This window comes from Chelmon rostratus, chromosome 9 (genome assembly GCF_017976325.1).
Source record: "Chelmon rostratus isolate fCheRos1 chromosome 9, fCheRos1.pri, whole genome shotgun sequence".
NCBI lineage: Eukaryota > Metazoa > Chordata > Actinopteri > Chaetodontiformes > Chaetodontidae > Chelmon > Chelmon rostratus.
Genome location: NC_055666.1, coordinates 684,653 through 708,628, shown reverse-complemented (window position 1 = coordinate 708,628; position 23,976 = coordinate 684,653). Strand labels below are relative to the sequence as shown.

Below are 23,976 nucleotides of genomic sequence, written 5' to 3'. Positions count from 1 at the left end.
TCTATGTCCTAAAGGGCTGTGTGAAGTGGAATATGAACTGATGTGCGTAGAGGTGTGTATGTTTATTTTGTAGAGCCTGATGTCACTTGGATGCGATCTAATCAAAGTAAACGCAGTAAATGCAATATGGCATTTCCATTTTCCCACAGATTTTCCTTTTCGCATTCTTGTGACACTTCGGGCCTTGTGGTTTACTGTACAAATCAGTCTTCATTGTCAAGCCCTCCATGTGGCTTATGGTTTTCACAGTAAATGCTCTGTTGTGTACAAGGTACAAAGTTCATTTATTCATCATTCTACAACACAGCATTGTACAACAAAATACAAGTTTTAGTGCCTTTATACTACTGGCAAACAAATGTACAAATAGATGGAAAAATATTCACTCTTAGAATTATTATTTCTGAAAAGCGGAGGATGAATTAAAGAGCAATTTCATAGTCAGCATAATGAAACTGTTTCAACAACAAAAATTAACTTTGGGAAGGAATGAATTTGAACCCAGGTAGAAAGAAGAAAAGGAATTGGATATATAAAGTGAAAGTAAGTTACAGAAAACAAGGGCAACAACTTTATATACAAAATATTCATCACTATCACTACTAACAACGACACAACAAAGACACAACATGATAACTGCACATACAATGATACAGTAATACATCCAACCATCCATCTATCCATTTTCTTCCGCGTCTAAACCCCTCTGACAGAGGGTTCCGCCAGACGTTCCCAACAGACCCGTTTGGGCCTGCCAAGTCTGTCCAGCTTTCTTCTCCGCCAGCGGATCCAACTCACCACCAGGTGGTGATCAGTTGACAGCTCAGCCCCTCACCTCACCCGAGTGTCCAAGACATACCAAAGGTCAGATGACACGACCACGAAGTGGATCATTGACCTCCGGCCTAGAGTGTCCTGGTGCCAGGACACCCTTATGCTTGAACATGGCGTTCGTTATGTCCAATAACATAACTCGGGTTCAGATCGGGAAGGCCGTTTCTCCCAATCACGCCCCTCCAGGTAACACTGTCACTGCCCACATGAATTTACTGTTTCCTTAAAAAAAGAATGTCTTTCATTATAACCTTAATCTATTCTGAGAAATGTTCCATTTTACTATACAACAAAGCTTTGAGGCAGAATTTTAGAGGTTAACCAGGCACAGCAGGTGAGCAACTCCTGCTGTTAAAGGGGTCTGTGTAATTTTAGGCAGAGCCTTTTGCAGTCACTTGTTAATCCTGTCCCATCTTCTGCTTTTACAGGAGGCTTTGATCATTTAAATTTACTTGTTTACTAATGTGTACTCAAAGCTAGAAAAATCATCTCACAACTAAATTTGCAGCTGTGGGAAAGGAAACATAGTCCTCAGCCTGCACAGAGAGGCAAGGCATACTAAACAGTGTAATAGAAAAAGACATTTGTCAGTATCTTATGCAAGTCTAGTCATTTAATACAGTTATCAGCATCCTGTGTATGTCTTTTATCTTAGTTTAGTTTTTTTCTATGGTTTGTTATCATTCCTTTTCTAGAGTTTGCTCATCATCCCTTTTCCCAGGAACACAACTGGCTGAAACCAATGTTGACCCATGACTAACAGCTTGGCCTTGAACATTCTTTATAAATGATCTGCCTGCAAGTTCCTCTCGATCTTTCCAGTCTGCAGAGAGCATTGCTCTCTGTATGACTGTTTGACCTTCTTCTATAGAAGAATAAAACTCAGAAAGACAGTTTGGGTGTCTGACTTTCAGATTTCAGATTCTCACTAAGTGACAAATTTTCCACAACAAAACTTTTCAACACAGTGTGGAGCTGATTGTGTCTTTGCTTCTTTTTTGTCTGGGCACATTAGTGCTGCAGAGTCCACCAAACACAAAAATCAGAGAATGGCTTACTGTTGTTACTTGACTGCTCCATCCCTGGATGTGTAAAGCTTGGCAAAAAGTCTGTGTTGCTTTTGCAGTTTGGCTGGTAAAGCTTCAGATGTCTGTGCCTTCCCTGCATCAGTCAAGGTCTTGTATTATTCAGTGTGTTTAGTCTCGTAATGGTGCTTCAAATTGTAATCCTTACACACAGCGATCTCATATCCATGAACTAAGCACACAGCTTTAACTTTGACTTCAGTAAAAAATATTTAGATAAGATAAAATAAGATAAGAAATAAGGTCCAGGTTGTAAAAAACGAAAGTTTTCCTTTAATCTCATTAACACTGTTATTGTTTAACATGGAGAGATCTTTTCCATTTTTAGTGGAGCAACAGCATTTAAAGCAGATGGCATGATATTGTTGAAATGTTCAACCATGCCATTTAAAGAGCAATGATGGCTGTGTGACTAAAGTGATAATTTTACAGAACTTTGCTTCAGTCTTGCCATCTAGTGATCTCTTTTGAACAAAAAATTATAGAGTAGCATAAATCACTGCCCCTTTCCTGTTCTTTCTGACTAACTGATACAAATTAGAATTTGGAGGACAAGATTCTATATGTGTTATAGAGAAGTAGTGCTGTTTAACCAAGTCTCAACTACAAACATTAATCATTATCAGATCATTCATCAAAAAGGACTTGTTAGCCAATGATCTGACATTAAAAAGAGCTAATTTCATACATTTCAATCATAGATTCTGTGATAAGAAAGGAGACCGTCTGTAGCTGAACACTGACAAAAGGTTACTATGACAGGTACTACATGGTCTGTGATATTGGGTCATTGGATCCCTTGGAATAGGAATACGTATGTATAAGTACCATACAGGCCTTGTGAAGCCACCTTTGAAGAGGCACCCTGAAATGGATTCTCCTCCTCCAAATCATTTTGAACAATTATTGAAGAAGAAGAAGAAGAAATGGTTTAGAATTCGAGTTGACTTTGAGTTTAACTTAGCAACATTTTCTGAGATTGTGTTGTTTGACTACACAACCACAACAGGAGAGATCTAGGGTTGTTGACAGTATTCCTAAGTGTGTTATACTGGAACTATAACAGAATTGCACTGTCACTGATGTTAGTATTGCATAAGTGTATCTGAAAATCAGAACGGTCATACTGCCCTCAGTGTGACATTATACAAACTGTTAGCCACACAGTTTACACATATGAGCAAGTTAATTGTCAGCAGCAAGTCTATCAAGTAAATTTACATACAGCAGTAACGCACACACATACCAGTGAGGATCACAGCAGAGGGGGCTTTCCTGTAACAACAAAACCAGCTGAGTTCACACTGTACTATAATCTTTCACAAAAAGTAACATGACACACACCCAACTAACTGATCTGGTTATTTAATTGGCTTCATTTTAGTGAACGTATATGTCAAAACACGTCAAAACACAATCTACATCATCTCTTTTTACTCTGGCTGAGTCAGCTACACAACACTTAGCAGGTGTAAACAGTCAGCAACAACTCATCTATACGCATGAACTAGCCAGTGTGGTCAACCTGTTTTCATTTTTTGAAAGCTTTTTACTTTTTGGTATTTTTCATGTTCTGAAAAGTGTGTCGGGTGAAAGCCTAGAAGCTTCATAGAAGAAATTAAACTATTGTGTCTATGGCTATTACACTTTTGGTAGTTGTTTTCTGATGTGTTTTGTATATCAATACCATTTCTAAGGTTTCATTTCATGTGCACTGCCCATTTTATTTGTCTCTTTAGGCTGATTAACCGCCCTTAGTTTATTGACAAATTGACTGACTGTATAACTGTTAATCTTACTTTATGTTTTCGTGTTAGTACTGTGGGCTAGTGACAGACAGACAGACACATAGCTGCTCACTAACACAGACAGAGCCCACGGACAGGAAACCCACTGGACTAAACCAGTTAACTAGAAGACAAGAAGAAAACTATTGACACATTGGAAAGAATCAACCAAAAAAAACTGAACAAAATGGAAGGTTACACCCTAACAGAGAATACACTGTGGCAGAAGTCTGACCACTGTGAATGAGCCACAACTAAGGAAATCATGGCTCTGTACAAATTCAGTGAGCACGACCTGGACAGGGAGGGTGGCCATCACAGGCAAACATGGCCACCAAGAGAACACAGACTGTGCATCCACTGCAAACAAAATCAGATGGAAACCAACTATACCAGGACATCACAAGCACATACTCCCCACAGATCACAAACATCCAAAAAGATTTAGAAAACATAACTAAAGAGAAAAAGATTCCACATCTACTGGGTGAAATGCAGCAATATGCAAACGCAGCAGTACGTTTATGAGCTGCTGAGACAGAAAAAGGTCGCATATAGATAGATAGATAGATAGATAGATAGATAGATAGATAGATAATTACCTGTCATTAAGGTGTAGTAATTAGGGTACGATAAACTGGGGAAGTCCGGCGTCATGTAGTCCACCTTAACCCCAGTGCCCACAAGCTCGCGAAATCCGGGCAGCATGTGCAGGTCATCCATGTAGTCGTAGCGGAAGCCGTCGATCAGGAACACGAGCAGCGGCCGCGCCGCGGAGCCTGGCTGCCCCGCTCCGAGCAGCAGGAGCGGCGGCAGTAAGAGACGCAGGGGGCACGCGGGCGTCTGCCTCGGCGACATGATGGTGTGGCCTCGTGCTGTGCTGCCGTCGCAGACAGTGACGACCCGCAGGTGCTGGCTCGCGCTTGATGAGCGCAGGCAGCTGTATGGGAATGACGGGGCGGTTATGGCACGCGGACAGAACACGCAAACATCGGGCAAATTAAAGCCTACAATAATTTAATTGGCGGTTTGTTTATAACACAGTGTATAAATTAAAACGATTCGAATTCAAAATGAGATTTAGAGGAGCATTATCAGCTTAAAGATCTAAAACAGCCTAAATGATCACAGTTGAGATAGTCTCTTTCAGAGTGTAATGTAAATATTATGTCAGGTAGTTTGAGCTGTAACTCCATAAAGAAATCATGTTTTGAATGTAGAAATATCTGCAACGTAATGACTTACAGTAGTAACACTACTGTCAAATACATGTAGGAGAGTAAAAGTGTATTACAAAGTATTATCAGGTGGAAAACTCAAATTACCATTGCTTCAAATCTGTACTGAGCAATACTCAAGTTGCTAGCTGTTGAACTTCCAACCCACTCAATCCTGACACTGATCTTTAACTAGCACACACTGTCTTCTGCTGAACCACAAAGAAACAAGTACTGCAGACATCACTGCTGAACATGATGATTCTTCAACTGCAGCCTGCTGCTCAGCTCATACTACTCAAAAACTGATTTTGGTAGATGAATTAGGAGAAAGTTAGCAGTTTAAACATTGAACCAGGCAGTTGTGTGTTTAACCTGACAGCTGTACAGGAGGGGGTTCCTGATGATGTATTAGTGAAGGGGTTTTTTTTTATGGGCTGGGATGGTTTTTTCTTGACCTATTTACATTTCAGTTCCACACCAGACCACAATGAGAGAAAGAGAAATGATGGTCTTTGCCAGGCTTGAAGCATTATAAGCAGCATTTGAAAAAGTAAGAAAAAGAAAAAAAGGTTGATCAAACCAGGCAGTTTTGATAATGTAGTAATTCCTATAACATGAATGTGTTAATTCCAATAACAAGTAAGGACATTAACTCTTTCCTTACTCATGTGTGTGTGTATATTATATATTTGTGTTATTTACAGCAAGCACTCATTACACAAAAATGTTTTCTTGTGGTATTGTGGCCGATAGCAGCCTGTAGATGTTTGGTGGGCCAACAAACATGCAACTTCATCAGCCTGTTTCCTGCTTGCACCATGTGCTGCTGTCCTGTAATGTACTGTGATGAGTTCCAGTGCAACAGCATCACCTACTGGGATATTTCAATAATGAGCACAATAATAATTTGTGTTTGTGTGTGTGTGATAGATAGATAGATGTAAGAAAAAGAAAGGAAAATTATTACTATGTTTTCACAAAATGAAATTCCTCTTTAGCAAACCCTAAACTAACAAGAAAATTATTCTAACACTTTAAACCACAAGGTAACAGCCTGTCAGATTTGTTTCGCCTTACCCAGCTACTTCCATGACTCTTGAGATGAGAGATGATCATCCAGACTCACTCTGTTATTTACCACAAGCCTCTACTTATGGCAAGACATCTCATAATATGTCAGACTCGTCAGACCTGTCAATTGGAGGCCTGCTGCTGGATAAATTTTGAAAACTGGTTAAAGTCATCACATTTATCTTTTCTGTTTACCCTTTTTTTAATAGGGCTCCAGTGCCTGCAGTATTGCTTCCTCATAAGTAAGTCACATTGATCACATTAAAACACACAACAATGGCGTAACCAAACATTGTTATTTTATTATCTTAAAAAGTAACACAATCCCCATAGGGTAGCACATACACTACAACAACGGTAACACCAGTACTACACATCAAAGGGACTTTCAGATATAATAGACAATTAAAAAATCCCTCTTTTTATTGTTTACATTATTTGACTAGGCATGACAGATAAACATCATTTACAGGTATGACATACTGTCAGCATTAGAAACAATGTTATTGTTGAACCTCCATTTTAATAAATCACCACCGATGTTAAGGGAAGACATTTCATGGACTGTCAGTGTAGAAAAGGGATGGAAGGTTACAGGACTGTGGCTGGAGGGGAGTAGGGGCTGATGAAAAGCCACTGGGCCAGACAGTAGCAGGAGGGATTGGGGGCGGCAGTGCAAACATCAGACATGAGGAATGGAACCCATGACCTCCATCGGACAGGGAACTACTGCCCTATTTCACTGGTGGCACAGAGACAAGAACCCCACTGTGGCTGTGGAAGAGGAGCTTAAACCCCTGAACTGTGATACGATAGAGATTAAACTCCATTGTAGGGACAGGAACTCAACTGTAGTGGTAAACCCAAGATTAGTGGCACAATAGAAACTGAAACTACTGTACTTGTAGGGACAGGGAACCGCCTAAATGGGAAAGGAAAAGTGACTTCACTAACAGAATCTGAATTTATCTGATGTGTGTCTTTCTGCAGTCACATAATAGGGGATAAGGCCCAATTACGTTGGTACAACCAGCACAACAAACCTTTCTAAAGGCATAATTAGGATTAGAACCCTGCTGACATTGTAGACTACTGGCTACAATCCTACAATATTCAGAGCACTGAGACTAGAATCTGAATTACTGGTAGCACCCACAGGGGAGTCCCCCTTGGATTTTAGCATCTAGCACCACTGGGGATTAAAACCTGGAACAAACTGTAAATTTCTTCCAGTGGTAGAAAAGAGTTTAGAATCCTAAAATATTGACAGAACCGTGACCATATTCCTAGAACAGAAAAATCGATCCATTGGGGACGGAATATAAACCAGTACCCTGGTATAGAGGGAAAAGAGGTTAAAGCCCTAGTGTTCATAGTTTGAAGCATACTGAACCTTTTACTGTGGCAGTAACGCATATGGTTGGACCCTGGTCTAGAATAGTAGAGTACCAGAGGACCAGATGCAGTGGTAGAATGAGAAATGAAAGGTCAAAGAATAAAATCCTACTCCTGGTTTGATTGTGTGTTCTCACAGGTGGGAAGCCAGTGAGAGTTTCCGTCCTAGTTGCTATGCTAGTCACTCCTACTGGTCAGTTGCAGTGCCTGTACAGTGGCCCAGACTAACAGTATAGTTGGCTGTGACCGGGAGTGTAGGGCAGATGGAATCTGAGCACCCCATACTGACAGAAATCTATAGCAATAAATCATATTTTTAAAAAAACATGAGGTCCTACCATACAAGTTTACTGAAGGTTAGCGCAACAAGTGTCCTGATACACAATTCTTTAACTAAAAGTAGCTACACTTGTATCTTTTAATGAGAGACGCTTAAAGGGTCAGTAAGCTTCAAATGAAGTGCTTGTCAGCTTGTCAGCAATGAACCAAAATGCTTTCATGTACCATTAGAAGAAACCTTGTTAGTGAAGACAGGGAAACAACAGAGAGTCCAGCACTTTGATGTATAATTATATGTGTGTGTATGCATGTGTGTGTGTATAGACATTCACAGGCTAGAGGCTGATGACAGTGTGATAGCAGAAAGAACGGGCTGTGTTTTTGCTGCTGTGGAGGTAGTTGTAGAGGAGCCTATAGGACAACAACACTGGGATGACTGACAGCTCCCTGAGCCTATAGGAGGATGGGAAATGATTGACCTATAGTACTGCAGGAGTTTTCACAAATCGAGCTCTACTCAGGTCTGGTTTTATAGTGAGACGAACACATTTCGTACATACGTCTTATTTCACATCTCTCTGTGCCATGGTCAGTGGTCATGCGTTTGTCTGTTCAGTCACTGTGTGATTTACGTCCTTTTCACCCAAATGCTTCATAGAAGGGACTAAATCGACATGGCCAAAAGTATGCCCGTGAAACCTAACCTAAAAAGCCTAAAAAAGTGTAAGCAGCCATCTAATAGTATATTCCAACTATATCAGCTCTCTTATTATGACAATTATCATGGCCATCACTGACCATAACACATCTTAGCACCAGGAGTGGGAGTGGCTCAGGGATTTGATTCAAACAGTTTTAAGAAAAACTCATGAACGTGATAGAAATGTAAATGAATAACCACCGTAATCCAAAAATAAAGTCACATCCCTGATGTGTATAACACTGGTCTGGATGAGTCTTTTCTGGATCGCATCTCATATTCTCTGTTGGACACTCAGCCACTTCAAGCTCCAGCACAGCTGCTTCCAATGAATATTCACTTGTACACCCTGGGCTGGCATTTAATGTGCAGCAGAAAATACTTTGTCTGACACCAGGACTTATACATTTAATACATTTAATTCAATTTCAAGTCTGTGATTTTTGCTAGTTAAAATCTCTCCACCCTAAGAGTCAGCTACTCCCTTTTACTAGCTTAGCTGTGAAACTTGACATGGATGTACCTGTAACCCCTCACCAGTGGATGCAGCTGTGTTATTCAAGAAGTTCAGTATTCACACATTTCCTTCTGTTTGGATCAGTTGTTCTTGTTTTTCTGCTTCAAGTGTTTAATGGAATGAAGGTACTTCGTTTTTCTTTGTTCAGAGTTTTTAAGTCAACATTTTCTGCTTCTCTCACTCCACTCCCTCCCCATACCCCTCTCACTTAAACTGAAAATGTATACAAGCAATAAATGGTGACATCTGTCCATATGAAAACAAAACCAATGATTTTTCTCACTTTCTGTATTTATTGAGGTCTTACTGTGACATTGCCGTCTACACCGATTGCCACACCCAGGGGAGGAAGCAAGGTAGGGGCTCCATAAACAGCAACGGCCAATTCATAGTTTCTCCATCAATGACTAAATGGTGCTAGTTTCCACCTCTGACCACCTGAGATCTCACCTGAGCTGTAAAGAGCTTGAGAAATACAGTGGTAAGAAAAGGGAATTACATGAATATGATGCTAAACTGTTCCTGCTCAGGTGCTCAAGGATGGACATGTTATCGCAGCTCGCCTTTGGCGACAGTGTGCAAAGATAATAATGCAAAAATGAATTAATAAATGAATAAATCATGAATACTTACACTTACTAACCCCCCATAACAAGCTGTGTCTGTTTTTTCATTAGCAAACGTGGCTAACGTTACAACAGACACACATTGTACTGCAGGCTCTCATATCAACAGGGCACAAAATGTGATTAAATGCTGTTCAGCCTATGACTCCTGACTCACTGAACTACACCTTCTATAATAAACCTAAATGCTGCTTTTCAATTACCTTTCAGAGGTATGAAGGTCATCATTTACATCATGATCATTGCAAAGCCTTGTTTATTTTGCAGGCTCCAAGTTTAACCACAACAATGGTCCCTCCTTTGGTAGGTCATGGTAGGCTTCATAAATTTGCAAGGAGTACAGAGAACAACATGTTGACTCCGTTTCAGTATGGCAGCTTTTGCAAGCTGTGATGTCATCTGTAGGACCTCAACAGCTTATATCTGAACATCACTACTAAGTGGCTCAATAAAGAAACAAGAAAAAATAGTTTAGTTATATGTACATAAAGGCCAAGTCATTAACAAAATATCAATTTTATGTCTACCATCAATAAATATAGGCATTTATACACTGTTTATAAATTCACTTCTATAGTAAAGTATATGCTGTATATAGCTTTTTTAGTGTCACATCTCTGATTTCTTCATTATTTTATATTCTTTTTATTCATTTCAAGTAGTTTGCTATACATTTCATTAGAACTCAGCCTGACTGTGCTGTTGTAACATGTTAATTTCCCCTCAGGGATCAGTAGAGTCTTATCTTTTTGGGAAAAACAAACCTGGCCTGTTATGAAAGTGAAGCGAAGACAAGAGCGTGTCTGCAGTGGACATAGCCACGACTGAGCTTAAACATGACGCAGCTGCATCCCATGGGCCATGAGGGGTAACATAAAAAGAGAGAAAAATCTGTCTCCATGCAAGTTTAAACAGTCTGTAATCACATCCCTGGAGCTATACCTTAGGCTGTTCATATAGTATCATAAAGCAGTTGGGGGGGGGGGGGGGGGGGGGGATACAAGATACAAGAATTGCTCAGCATCATTTTATAGAGGGTGCTATAGTAAAAGCAGTCCTGGTTACAGGTTATTCATATGAACAACCACCACATATTGCTGCATTTTGGAGTGATGGTCAACAGACTTAATTGTCACCATCATTTCCTGTGGCACAACATCTAACAGGGGCATCTGCCAGTGGTGAATTTTAGAGAAGAGCTAACAAAGACAAGAAGTGAGAAAGAGCTGGACCAGTGAGTTTGTGTACTATCAGTAACAGTAGTCAGCAGAGCTGAAGCTCTTCAGTGTGTAATACCAGGAGACACCACTAGAGGGAGGTGCACTGATCTGGAGCAGCTGGAATGGGAGTGGAAAGAACATGACCTGAGATTACAGATTATACAAACACCACCCCACCCCACCCTGACACACACACACACGCGCACACGCACACGCACACGCACACACACACACACACAAAACTTGAAACCACGCAAGTGAAACAACACAACAGCAGTGTGTAAACTAGAGGTTGTAGAATGGCATGGTCAGAGTCTGCCCAGTGGCCTTGTGTGTATATGTTTGTATGTGTGTGTGAGAGAGCAGATTCCTGGTTGTCTAAATTCCTCTGTTTGTATCTGTCAGTGTGTATATGTGTTAACAGCTATAGTTCCACAGTGAGCCTGTGGCAGCTCCACTGATTCAGTCTGTAACAGTCCTTGGGGGTGGGACGTTTCTGGCCCCTGTCCTGTGGCTATCGGCGCACCTAGCCCTTAGTTCCACCCTTAGACGCTGGTGATTGACGCAAGGCAGGGGCTGGGCTTCTGGAGTTTCTCTGGTTGGGTGCCAGCAGGTTCTGGGATGGCGCGGAAGGAGAAAGGGGGACCGTTGCCGGTACTGATGCCAAGATGTCCGGGGCTCAGCGCCAGGTTCTGCCGACGGTTACTCTCCACTATGGATGAGGTGTTCGATGCTAGGCTCTCCCTTGTTCTGCAAAGAGACACATTATAATGAATTATACAATCACAACACCAAAGAAAGTACCTGACGTTTCCACTTATTTGTTTATTTTTGTTTAACTATTTTACTGCATATTATTTAGGCTCAGTTTTACACAAGTAAACCAGGAATGCCTTTTCCATGTCGATAATGCAGTCTAACTTTGGACAGGAGAAGAGATTGTATCAGGCAAAGACAGTGGGTAATAACTGGTCATGTAAATGTGAGACAAGTTTTTTTCTTTAGCTCATCTAACTTGCTTGTCTGAATGCAAGAAACAAACAAACAAACAAACAAAACAAATGCAAAGTTGGTTCCAAAGACGGTGAACTCAGCAGGAAAATACTCCCTACTTGATTTTGACCTGTGAGGTCTCTCTACCAAGAAAAGATAGTGTGGATGCAGGTTGTTTTCACGTTTTAAAAATTAGACACCTTAGTGTTGACATAGTCTGACCATTTAAAAGCAGGCAGGAGTATCTTGTTGTTTGTATCTTTGCGAATATTTGGCCCCTACTTCATCTATGTACCCTGTGGCCACTAGGTCCCCCCTAAAGTACAGTGCAGAACAGACCATACATGGAATTCTTATTATTTTTTCAGAGACTGAGCTATCAATCATTCAATCAATCATTCCAGGTTTTCTGTGTGCTACTTTATTTAGGAAGAAATAAATTCAAACAATAAAGCTATGAAAATAAAACTTTGACACATGGCCCATGTACACAAAAGACCATAAGATTACAGTAGCTCAAAATGCAGCCTTGACACTGTGATACTGAGCCAATAACACATTACATCCATGTGACTTACACATCCACTGAAGCTTCGACCCCACTGACAGACAAATAATTGTGGCAGATAGAAACAACAGATCTGTGAGGAGCGAAGAGGAGCCTGTTTGACTGGACCTCTTTTAATTATATAATCTCATTGTGTCCTCTTTTTCCTCAGTGATTTAATGGCACCCAACTGAAGAACTATGGCTATGGCTAAACTGTCTATTTATCAACTTTTCATTTTTATTTGCAGTTTTTCTGACAATGTGGATAAAGTTAGACTAAATTTGGATGGAAATGTGTCAAGAGTGTCAGGCATTATGTGGTTCTGTTAATATTGGAACATTATTGTCAGTTTAAAAATTATGCAATTCTGAATGATAAGCAAATCATTTTCCCCTCTCAGAGAACAGTATCCAAGTTCAATACACACAGACGCTGAGCATTCCAGGACATAAAAGGTGCTCGTGGTCTCCCTTGTTACACCATTCTCTTTTACCTTCAACTGAGATCCTCACTTAATGGATTTTCCTGGGGTTCTAAAATTCATCATATCCCTAACCCCTTTATCATTTTATTTATTCATTTATTTTGCTTGGGCAGTTATTGCAACCATGATTCCAAATTTTACTGCTCTCTCATACAATCCATACCAACTCACCTGGTGGTATGTGATGTTTGGAGTCTTACTAATATCTGTTGGTATGGTACAACATTAAGCTGGTCTTTAGAAATCCTGATCGCAAAATGATTCACTACAACACACTTCACCCTCTCTAGCTTGAGCTTCTGCTCAGACAGGTAATCCAGGCCATACACACATATGTTGTGGGGATGCAGAAAGGTCAACTCCATTTGTATAAATGAAACTGACTAGGAGTTATTTCTTTTACTCAAGTGGATGACGACAAGGCTTGTTATTTTAATTCTCTCCACCAGACGTGAGCCTGGAGGGGATCATGTGTTTGGCTGTGTGTATGTGTGTCAGTGTGTGTCTTTCCGCAGTGAATCACACATAGTACTGGACTCATCATCCGAATAGTTTTTGCGCACGTTTACTGTCTTTATGCTCAAGGACCTCTCCTGGTTGCAGTGATTCACAATTTTTGAAAAATCTATCTTACTGACTGCTCTGTTTTCGACTGCCATTGACAGCTAAATTCTCAGTTCTCTGAACAGGCCAGTAGAGAACACAAGTGATCAACAACTGCTTCAGTTTGGAAGGTTGTTTCCACTAGGGACAACATACATGGCGTTCATGCTGGTATTGGCTTATTCTCTTGGTAATTTGAAACTGACTTTTACATTTCTGGTGTTTTGGAAATGGCATATTGTTTCCTCTGGATTCCATGCATCCATGCTGGACACACAGCCTGCACTGCACTGCCTTTTTCCGACCCAAATCCATGGGCATCACAGATAATCTATGGATTGGGCAAACGGGGTCATAAAAATTAACATTCTGATTAATAGTGGATGGGTTGCTTCATCAATATTACAATGAGTTGATTTTATGAAATACCTGCAGTGAACCTCCCCATAGCAGAAATGATAACTGTGTCTCCCCATTAAGAGAAACAGACAATGTGCACGTTATGCACAAGGCACAGCAGCGCAATTCCATTGATTATTTAAATCAACAGACACCAACAGGATCAGTCGGGCCTAATATTAATTAATGTGCTTTCTTCTACACATCTAAAAGGTCCCACACATAGTCCAGGTTCATATAGTGAAATTGTTCTGAGTAAAGCAGCCTCCTCCTGATAAATCGATCAGACCTGTCTAGAAAAAATGTTTTCAGAAGCTAAAGGTTTAATTATATTTCCTCTGGAGAGTTTCTTTTGTCCTGTCAAGTTTACAACTACATTTTTTCTGTTCTCTTGCTTAAATGTTCCACAATAGTACCACAGTGACTTTTTTGCAAGCATGGAAACATTTAAAATGAATGAAAGCAGCCTTTCTAATCATGAACTTATTAAAGAAAACACGCATACATCAAATAACGCACAAGTAAGAAATCACCTGGAAAGCTTGCAATGCTTGACATAATTGAGAAGGCAATATAGCCTAAAGGACCGGCAGAAGTGCAGTGACTCTAAATTGGACAAAAAAACAATTTGTACTGGTGGGTAGCCGGTGGATTATCTATTCTTACATGAAGATTTGGATAACTTAGTCAGAGCAGATATATCATCGATATCCCATACTTCTACTCTTTTAGTTCAGCCTAGTTCTTGCTTTTTCTAAAGATTACTTTTTGATTCTTTTGCTATACACACTCAATAATTTTACCACTTTTTCTTCAATACAGCTTACTACAAGGAGACATATGAGAAATCTATTATTCAGTCTTCCACCAAGTTACATTACACTCCAGTGCACCTCACTCTAAACTCCTGCAACGGCTATGTGAGTTTCTGCAAGACTCGTGACTATGTTCATCATATGTGACTGGAGAATATTAGATTTACACCCGTCAGAAAGTGTGCGCTTCATAGTTCAGTCCTAAAATCCTAGCACACCACAGAGTGTCTCCCCTGATGAAACTGGACAGCAGTAGTAGAGGTTCTACCAGCGTTTGGTTCAAAAGTGGGGTAGTTTGGCCAAATTAAAAAACATTCAGCACCAAAATACAGAGTATCGGACAGTGAACAGACAGAGTTGCAGAGTATTCTTTATTTTATGGATTAACACTAGTGTTGTGGTATTGTAACAATAATAACCGGTAATTATCTACTGCAGCCATATCCCTGGCGACGATGTCGATGTTAGGGATGCATGATAGATAACTTTCATTTGTAAACTACTTGGAATTAAGACACCAAATAAATAATATCGATATAGTTAAAGAAAAAGTGGCCGGTAGGTAGGGTTAGATAGATAGTATGTTCCATTTTGGATCCAGAATCACATATCGAACCTTTCATCTCTTTAACCTTAGTTGGCAAACAGGACAAACTACAACACCGTAAACTGCAGTTCCAACACTGCATTTGATAGATGCAAAATTACAATGGTTTGAAACTGTACTATGTGTCAGTGATGACAAAAACATGATAATTCAAGTGTCAAAAATCACCCCTTATTGGTCACTATAGAGTTAACCATTGACATTTCCAGAATAGTGAATGGGTGTGAGTGATTTCAGACAAGGTTTTATTTCTACACATTAGCTATTTCCAAATGTTGAAAGCTAAATGAATAAGATTTAAGAAGGAACTCTTCAGACAAAGACTTTTACTCCTCATTTGTTCACGTAATGCTGCTGTGACATGTGAATTTCCCACTGGGATAAATGAAGCGTCTGTCTCTCTACAATAATGGTGTATATGTATGCAGTATGTTGTGTATACATGTTCTCACCGTGGTGAGTTGAATCCACTGTCAACAGTGATGGAGCTGGAGTCCATACTGTCCAGTCTAGCAGAGTGGGCTGACTGCTGGTTCTGACTGGGCTCTGGAAGGGTCTCTTTAGCACCAGGGAAGGTGAGGGTTCTTTCAAACCTCCTCTGTAGGTCCCGCTCCTTCTCTCTCTCCAATAGCCACTGCATGGTCCCTGCTCCACCACCTCCCATCCCAACAATGCCTCCACCTGCCTTCTCGTCCTCTCCTCGACTCTTAGTGCCCCCCTCCTCGACTTCATCATCGTCTGAGACGTTGTAGTAGTCAAAGGAGGCTTCTGCAGCACTGGTCGTTGGTTCAATCCCCTGTGGGGGAGCGGGTGGTGTAGCCACCAGAGGTTTGGGGGCATCAAAGGCCTCCTGAGAATCAAGTGCATCGCAGGACAAGGACAGAGTAGAGGAGGCGAGGGTCTGGGGTTTTCTCAGAGAGCTGTAGCTGGACAAAGGGAGGCTAGGAGGAGGTTTGAAGAGTGTGTCTTTACTAAAGATCTCCTTACGTTTCTCCTGACCAGAGGAGGCACTGTGGGGAGGCCGCCCATTAGGAAGGGGGAGGTCAGGGATAGAGAGAGGTATTGGAGGCAGGCTGCCACCCTTAGGTCCAACCTTTGACAAGTCCTCTTTATTTTCTGGGGGATGGGGTGTCTGTCTGTCTGTTTGCTTGTCAGTGCTTCCTAGTTTTAATCCATCATGACTACTTTTGCCCAGAGGTCCCAGTGGGTTTGCTGCAGTGAGAACAGCCTCAGAGGCGCCAGCACATTGGAAATAATCATCAGGAGGGACAGAGGAGGGCAGTGGTTTTGGTGAGTATGCTGGCAGGCTGTCCCTGCTCTTACTCTTCTCTAAGCTCCTGCAACCATCCAACCCCAGAGAATCCACAGGCATCTTAACTGTGGGTGGAGTGGCACGAGAATAGTGAGAAGAACTCTGATTGGCTCGCAGGGTGCCATCATCAGTATAGTAACGGCTGCGGTCGTCATAATAATCAGGTGGTCCGATCAACCCGGCTCCAAGTGGTCCTTTAGAATTGTCCATGGATCTCGAACGTTCCTTGGCCTTGTCGCTGCGTTCATTTCTGGACTTCCTCTCCTGGGTGTGGGAGTGTGAACGGTGGACTTTGGAGTGGTGGGCTGATGGGCCATGGCTTGGCTCGGGGAAAGGCATTTCTGTGCGTCGCTTGGCGAGCTCTCCGGACACATCCCACTCTGGCGTGACAGGCAGGTGGGAGGAGTCAAGGATATTGGGGTTGCTATGTGCCAGGTGAAGCCGGGCACGCTGCCGCTCCATGGCTAGGGCGTGTTCCCGCGGTGACCGTGCGAGTGAGGATGAGTAGGCTCTATAATCTCTCTCGGCCAGCTCCAGGTGGGAACCATCGCTCAGCTCACCACGGGATGCCCTTGTCTTGCTATGTGAGCGGCTGAGTTTGGTCTGAGACTGCTTTCTGTGTCTACCCCCACTTCTTCTACTCCTGGAGCTCTGATTGGCTGACGATGCTTTGCTCCTCTGGACGCGCTCTTCTTCAAGACGCTTCATGACCGCTGTGTGCCGGGCGAGGTTCTCCACGGTGAGGTCAGGGTTGATTCTGCGGATGATCTCCATCTCTACATGGCGTGGCAGCTGGCTGGGTGCCTCCTCATCACGGAGCGGCCACTCCTCAGGGGGGAACTGTGCAGAGAAGGTGGCCAGCTGCTTGGCCTTGTCCTTTTTAAAGCTGAGACGGAACAACTTCAAACCAAATTTCCGACTTCCTGTACCACTTCCTCCACCTGCTTGTTTGTCTATCTCTGCAGTTCCTCCTCCTCCTCCCCCACCTCCCCCTCCTCGGTGCTTGGTGAGTGTGTCCGTCTTGAAGGGGAACCCGAGGGTGCTGCGACTCTTTTCTGTGTTGCCTCCTGCTTGCTGAGGAGGTGTTTGTGGGGAGTGCGGGGATGAGTATGCCTCCCGGTGGTCTTTGGGGGACCGGCGCTGCAGGGTGGTGTGGTGGCTAGGGGGGTCCTCTCCACGGTAACTGTTGTAAAAAGAATCCCCACCTCCCCCACTGTGATTTTGACTGGATTTTGGGTGTGTTCGATCTCGCACCACTCCAGAAGTAGATGGGGTGATGGTGCCAGAGAGAGGGGAGGTGCACTGTGTCTGCTGATGCTGCTGTTGGTTCTGATGTTGATGTTGCTGGTGTCGGTCAGTGGATCGTTCATCTAAGTGGTACCACTTGGAGCTGGTTCGGATTAGGCTCGGAGTGATGAAGTAAGTCTGAGGGGTCACAATAAAATATCCGTCTGCTGTTGGGTAGATCTTCCTTTCACGGACCAGCATGCTTAATGTATGGTGCAGAACCTCCTCTGTTGGTGTAGGGACACCTAAGCATAAGCATAATCAGAGACAAGAAGCAGTTAGAGAAAAAATGTTTCACACAGGACCATATCCGATTCTCTTTTCATTATGTTTAACTAGGAGATTTTGTTTAATGAAAAAATTTAGGATTATGTGCATAATACACAAGCTATGTGAAACCTATACAATCTGAGGTAAGCATACGCCCCTAAAGCTAACCTCAAGTGAACAAAGTAATTGAATAACAATGATGACTATTCTTCATCTTGTCATCAAGGGTCACTGGAACAAATTGCCTTTTTCGTGTGCTTTTTTCATATTTTTTGTAGAAATACAGAAAAAATGAACAATTCCAATGAATGGAGCAGCCTATTACTGAGTAGAAGCATTCCACACTTCGTGTAACTACTATAGACACAGACCTACAAAATTCTATGTGTGTGTGTGTGTGTGTGTGTGTGTGCATGTGTATATACTAGATACTGTGGACAAGACCACAGAAACACAGTGATGCAGTGGTTAGCACTGATGCCTCACAGGTTATGTTAATTGCGGGTCTAAACTGGCCATGTGACTGTGAGTATGAATGGTTGTATGTCTCTATGTGTCAGCCCAGTGACTGACTGTCCAGGGTATGCCACATCTCGTGCTCTCTCTCCCTCTGTCAGTGTGAAGGTATTACTGCCAGTTACATCATAGCAGCCTTTCAGCCTAGCCAAAATGATGCAACGCCATGCGCACGAGCGCAGCACATACATGCACGCATGCACGCACACGCATGCACACACACGTCTTTCCCTTTTTCTCTTCATCTTGTTGATAAGAAGGCCAAGCAGAGGGAAGGAGGTGGACAGAAGCAGGACAGGCTTATCCCCACATCAACACACTCACACTTCCACATTGTGATATATATCCAAATGTGTGGTGAGGGGACAATATGAAGCTGATCATGCTCTGCTCTCAATGTACTGGCATCGGGGGGGAAATTTATAGCTGCTGTCTTCTATTAATGATGAGGTGTGAATGACAATTTGTGACAGTTCCATGTTCAGACTGGTTGGTATACTGAAAGCACTTGGAGCAATGAACAGGGATTTATTTTATCTGCCTCTAAGGCTAAAAGTGAGCACATCTAAAATGTTGCTAATAATCTGTCATTTTATCTTAAGTACAGTAGGTCAAAGTGGACGCAGTACGTGCTCTAAACCGTAGGGTGTATTCATAACAGATAGTTGAACAAAATGTACCATTCTCCTTTGCTTTCCTAATAACTTTTGACTAATCTTGTCCATTTATTCCCAGGCTGTCTGACTGCCTGTGCCAACCTGTCACACTTCTAATAAGTGATGTCACTGTGTTCCCAGATCTCAGTAATTAACTTGGTGAGTATAATGTTATTATTAAGAGTATTACATTACTGTTTGGCTTGATCTCGTTCCTGAGATTTTTTTTCCAGTAAATTAGATCAAGTTGCATTTTACCTCTCAGAATCTTAAAGTGGTAAAGCTGAATGTTGTGAAATCCAACTGAAATATTAAATTGTATGTTCTTTGTATGTTATATATATGTATATGTACATGTCTACTCTGCAAACTACATGTCCTGTCTTCCCCTTTCAGAAAAAAAATCAGAAACCGCCACGGCAAAAATGATATGCCTATTTATCCATCTTTCTATTAATTCACCAGAAAACTGTTGATTCTGTTAACTTGTTTCCATACATCTGATCAATACCTTCATTTTAAAACATATTTGCATAAAGCAGTATCGTCGGTGCTTTATCAAAGGCAGATGGTAACGCTGAGCCTAACAGCTGCTTACTATATAACACAAGAACTACACACTTTAAACAACAACTCACATTACCTACTACAGTCATGCTTGTGATAACTCAGCAAAAGAAACAGACGAGGCCACCAAGAGATGCTTCACTGTGTGTGTGTGTGTGTGTGTGTGTGTGTGTGTGTGTGTTGGGGGGGGGGGGGGGATAGATAGATAGATAGATAGATAGATAGATAGATAGATAGATAGATAGATAGATAGATAGATAGATAGATAGAGAAATTTGCAACTGTAATGATATTATGTAATTTTCCTATGAGTTCAAAAAATATTAGTACTTATACTTGGTCTGAAAAGTGGCATTGGTGTATCCCCTAGTCCCATCCCATACTCTATGATCTCAGTATACAGGGTCCATGTCTGTCTCCTGAGTTTTAAAAAGTGTGTTGGCAGCAGGGTGTTTTTTCTATCATGCCCCTTTTCTTTGCAGTAACCTTCTTGGTCATATCAGTCATGTTTGTCTGTAACCTATAACCTTGTGCTTGTTGTGCTCTCTTTTCACTCAGGCTTCTCCGTGCTTCCCTGTCTCTTCCTCCTCAGTTCGTGGGGAATATCGGGTCTCTCCCTGGGTAGCACCGCCATGTTACAGAGTGCTGTCAGCTGATCCCTGGTGTAAACAATGGGACCATAGCAGTGCTCAAGATCCCCGGAGACGATTGTAAACAATACAAAAACAAGTAGTAAGACCAGTGCAAACTCTCGTTTTCACGAAAAAGGAGCATTTCTGATAATTTCTCAGTGTTTTCTCCTTCTTTCTTCCATTTAATAATAAAACTTGTAAAAGTGTATTAAAATATTTAAAAATGAATAAAAATTAAATTAAAAAACATTTCTCCTTGCTAGCGTTTAGCTTTCTATTTTGACTACTTTTTTTGTTTGCAAACTAATTTCAATGCACTTCCCCTGAGAGGAAGACAGGTTTCACAATGACCAAGACCATTGATATAATGACTTGTTCGCTGTGTCATTTTGGAAGACATAAAAGTATTTTGCATTTTCTGTTTTTTTTTTTCAACAAAGGAAGTTGAGAAAAAATCTTACCACTGATTGAAAAATATACCCTCAAACAATCACAGTCATCAAGCACAAACTAATGTCTTTGATGTGACTGTTGAGAACAAATGTTCCCTACAACCAAGCTAAAGCCACAAAGAACACAACCAACAGAGCCTGGCATGAACCTGAACCTGAGCGTCTTCGCTTTTATCAGCAGTAGCACATCTTTACTTATTGTATTGCCACTGTTTCTCTCTAATGTAGATAGATAGATAGATAGATAGATAGATAGATAGATAGATAGATAGATAGATAGATAGATAGATAGATAGATAGATAGATAGATAGATAGATAGATAGATAGATAGATAGATAGATAGATAGATAGATAGATAGATGATTTAAAACCTGGTGGGACACTTCTATTTTAACCGGCGCAGCTCTTGTAGGCTTTGCAGTAGTGGTTTAATAGATACAGTGCAGACAGATGAGAGAGTTACAGGCAAGTAAGACTGTAGAAAGAAAAAAAAGATAGCGATACAGGTAGAGAAAACAAACAACAGCGCCAGAGAGAGCTTAGAGACAGAGGGGTAAGATGGAGAAAGAGAGACAAAAATAAGAAACAAATGGCGCTCTCCAAAAAAAAAGAAAAGTGGACAGTGAAAATAGAGCATTTAAGCTGGAATGGACAGACACTGGGAGCACTAAACCAGTGTGTCTCACATGTTCTGAGCCGTGGCCCTTATTAAAAGTGCCAATGTGAAATGCCATTATGAGACAAAACATAAAGGTTTTGAATAAACATTCCCACTCAAATCTGAAGTGAGATCACAGAAAATAAGTGGTCTCAGAGACCAATGTGACCAGTCCACCAGGATCCTGAGCCACACATTCAACCCAACAACATGCTCATGAGTGTTCCCTCAGAGTTTACTGATGACGGGGTTGTCAAAGAATGCATGGGTGCAGTGGCTGAAACACTACTTGAGGGAAACCAAAGCAAGAGGTTTGAGATAAAACAAAGCAAATACCCATGTCAGCATCATCTTCCACAGAGAAAAGTGAAATCTTAACTCAGGATGTGCTAACCCAGCTGGATGAAGCCATGCATAAGGCAGCATGGGTAGGCTTAGCTGTGGATGAGTCGGTGTCACTGCCATTCAGACCAGTACAAGAGGAGAATGCATCTACCTGGCCACTACAGAGATATTAAAAAATAGAGGAATAGATAACCATAGGCCGAGCCCCTGTTAGGATAGGGAGAAAGAAAAAAGCAGTAGCAAGACTGAAAGAAGACAATCCTGAGCTCATAGCTTAGCATTGCATCATTCATCAATCTGTGCGTCCCTGTCAGGTGAGCATGCTGAGGTGATGAATACAATGATGAAAGTGATCAATTTTATCAGGGCATCCTCTTCCTACCAGCATCATATGCTTAGGGAATTCCTCAGAGCAGTTGATGCCAATGTAGATGATCTTTGCTGTACAACAATGTGAGATGGCTCAGGAAAGGCAGGGTATTAGAGCGCTTTTGATGCTTCAGGAGAGTAGTAGCCACTTTCTTGGCAGAGCTAAGAAGTCAGAAGGCAACACATTTTTGTCTCTTTTTAGAAAATGAGAAACAGATGGATAATGTTGCCTTTTTGGTTGATATCACTTCACATCTAAATGAACTGACTTGACTCCTTTCAGAGGAAACTTGAGGTGTTGAAGGAAGACCTGCAGGCAGACTGTGCACACTTCCCATCAGTGCAGGGACAGGGCCAGGGACAGAGACATGTGTCTTCTTGTTTTGACTTTATTAATAAGATGAACTTCAGCAACTGTTTTGACAGCTTCAGCTTTGGACAGCAGCTCACCATGTTCATTCAGAACCCATTTCTCATAATGGATGTCAGGGGGTTCTCAAAGGAAGTCACACAGCTCCAGATGCAATTGGTCGATCTCCAGGCAGATGTGGCCCTGAAAGAGCAGTTTAGAAGAACTGAGCCTTCCACTTTGCACACTGCAGGTCTGAGGAAAGTGGCCCGGTAAATCTTGACCATGTTTGGCTACACAGACAACTGCGAGGCAGCTTTTTGCACAATGAACATAATCAAAACTAAATATTGTTCCAAGCTTACCAATGAGCACCTGGCTCCATTCAAGCCCAGATTTAAAATCCTGTCAGGACAAGCTAGAGCTCAACTCTCTAATTTAGCAACAAAGTGGGGGAGTGGGATATAAGAGGGGAGGAAAGTGATACTCTAAAACTGTTCCATTGTTAAGCTGTGTTGAGATTTATTATCTGTAAAATTGGTTGAGACTGTTATGGTCAAGATGTGAAACAGAAAAAGGGAAATTCAGGCTTTTGCTCCCTTTATTTTATTTTTCTGAAGTTGAGCACTTTATTTGAACATGCACATCTTCACATTATATTTATTCTCTTATGAAATGCAGCCCTACCTTTATTTAGTTAATGAGAGAATAATACATTATACATATCTGCAGTCATACATATATGTTCACTTCTATGTTACGTGACAATAAATATTGTCAAAAGGTTTTGAATCACACTGAATTTGGTTTGACAGTCAGGTATTGATTACATGCAGATGTTGATAAAACATATCACACTAAATAGTTAGACATTATGATCTTCCGGACCTTTGCTTTAAGAAATTTTCTCCTACTGGACCTCTTTAAATTTTAGTTGAATACCCCTGTTCTAGAAAATACAGAGAAAGTGAATCCATTGCTTGAGAGCAGATTAGTGATCAAAGGTATCCCCTGAGTCATCACTAGTAAGCTCGGCTAAAAAGATCATTACTTCTAATGTGCCTTGTCCCTGAAAAATGGGCATTTGAAGAAAGAGCTGATGAGACACAGACAGATTCAGCTGTAAATCTCCTCATCTAAAACATGTGCCTTTCAGGGAATAAGATAATAAGATTTCATGGTTCTTAAAATGAGCAACAAGGAAGTTGAATCCGGCATTCCAAGTCTAAAGTTGATGATTGCGATTTTACTCTGCATATGACCTCAGTAACAGAGGAGAGTTTCAGGGATAGAACTGAGATGCATTTGATTCATTCATGGTCAGACAGCCAGTGAGAGCTGGTCAACGGCCTCTGTAGTGGAGCCACCGCCTGCCAG

At 41.5% G+C, this 23,976-nt stretch overlaps 2 protein-coding genes across 3 annotated transcripts in view; both read right to left on the bottom strand.

The window, feature by feature from the left end:
* enpp6 (ectonucleotide pyrophosphatase/phosphodiesterase 6) overlaps nt 1-4,564 on the bottom strand; it is a 32,276-nt gene extending 27,712 nt beyond the window's left edge. Inside the window, exon 1 of the mRNA XM_041943918.1 lies at nt 4,309-4,564. Coding sequence (XP_041799852.1) covers nt 4,309-4,564 — 256 coding nt within the window. The remainder of the gene's footprint in view (nt 1-4,308) is intronic.
* Nucleotides 4,565-6,300: 1,736 nt separating this feature from the next.
* The window catches only part of LOC121611738 (storkhead-box protein 2-like), a 93,067-nt gene continuing 75,391 nt past the window's right edge, over nt 6,301-23,976 (bottom strand). For both annotated transcript variants that reach the window (XM_041944414.1, XM_041944416.1), the window contains exons 3-4: nt 15,638-18,029; nt 6,301-11,484 (exon numbers count right to left, since the gene is read on the bottom strand). In XM_041944414.1, the coding sequence (XP_041800348.1) occupies nt 11,280-11,484; nt 15,638-18,029 (2,597 nt within the window). In that variant the 3' untranslated portion in view covers nt 6,301-11,279. The remainder of the gene's footprint in view (nt 11,485-15,637; nt 18,030-23,976) is intronic.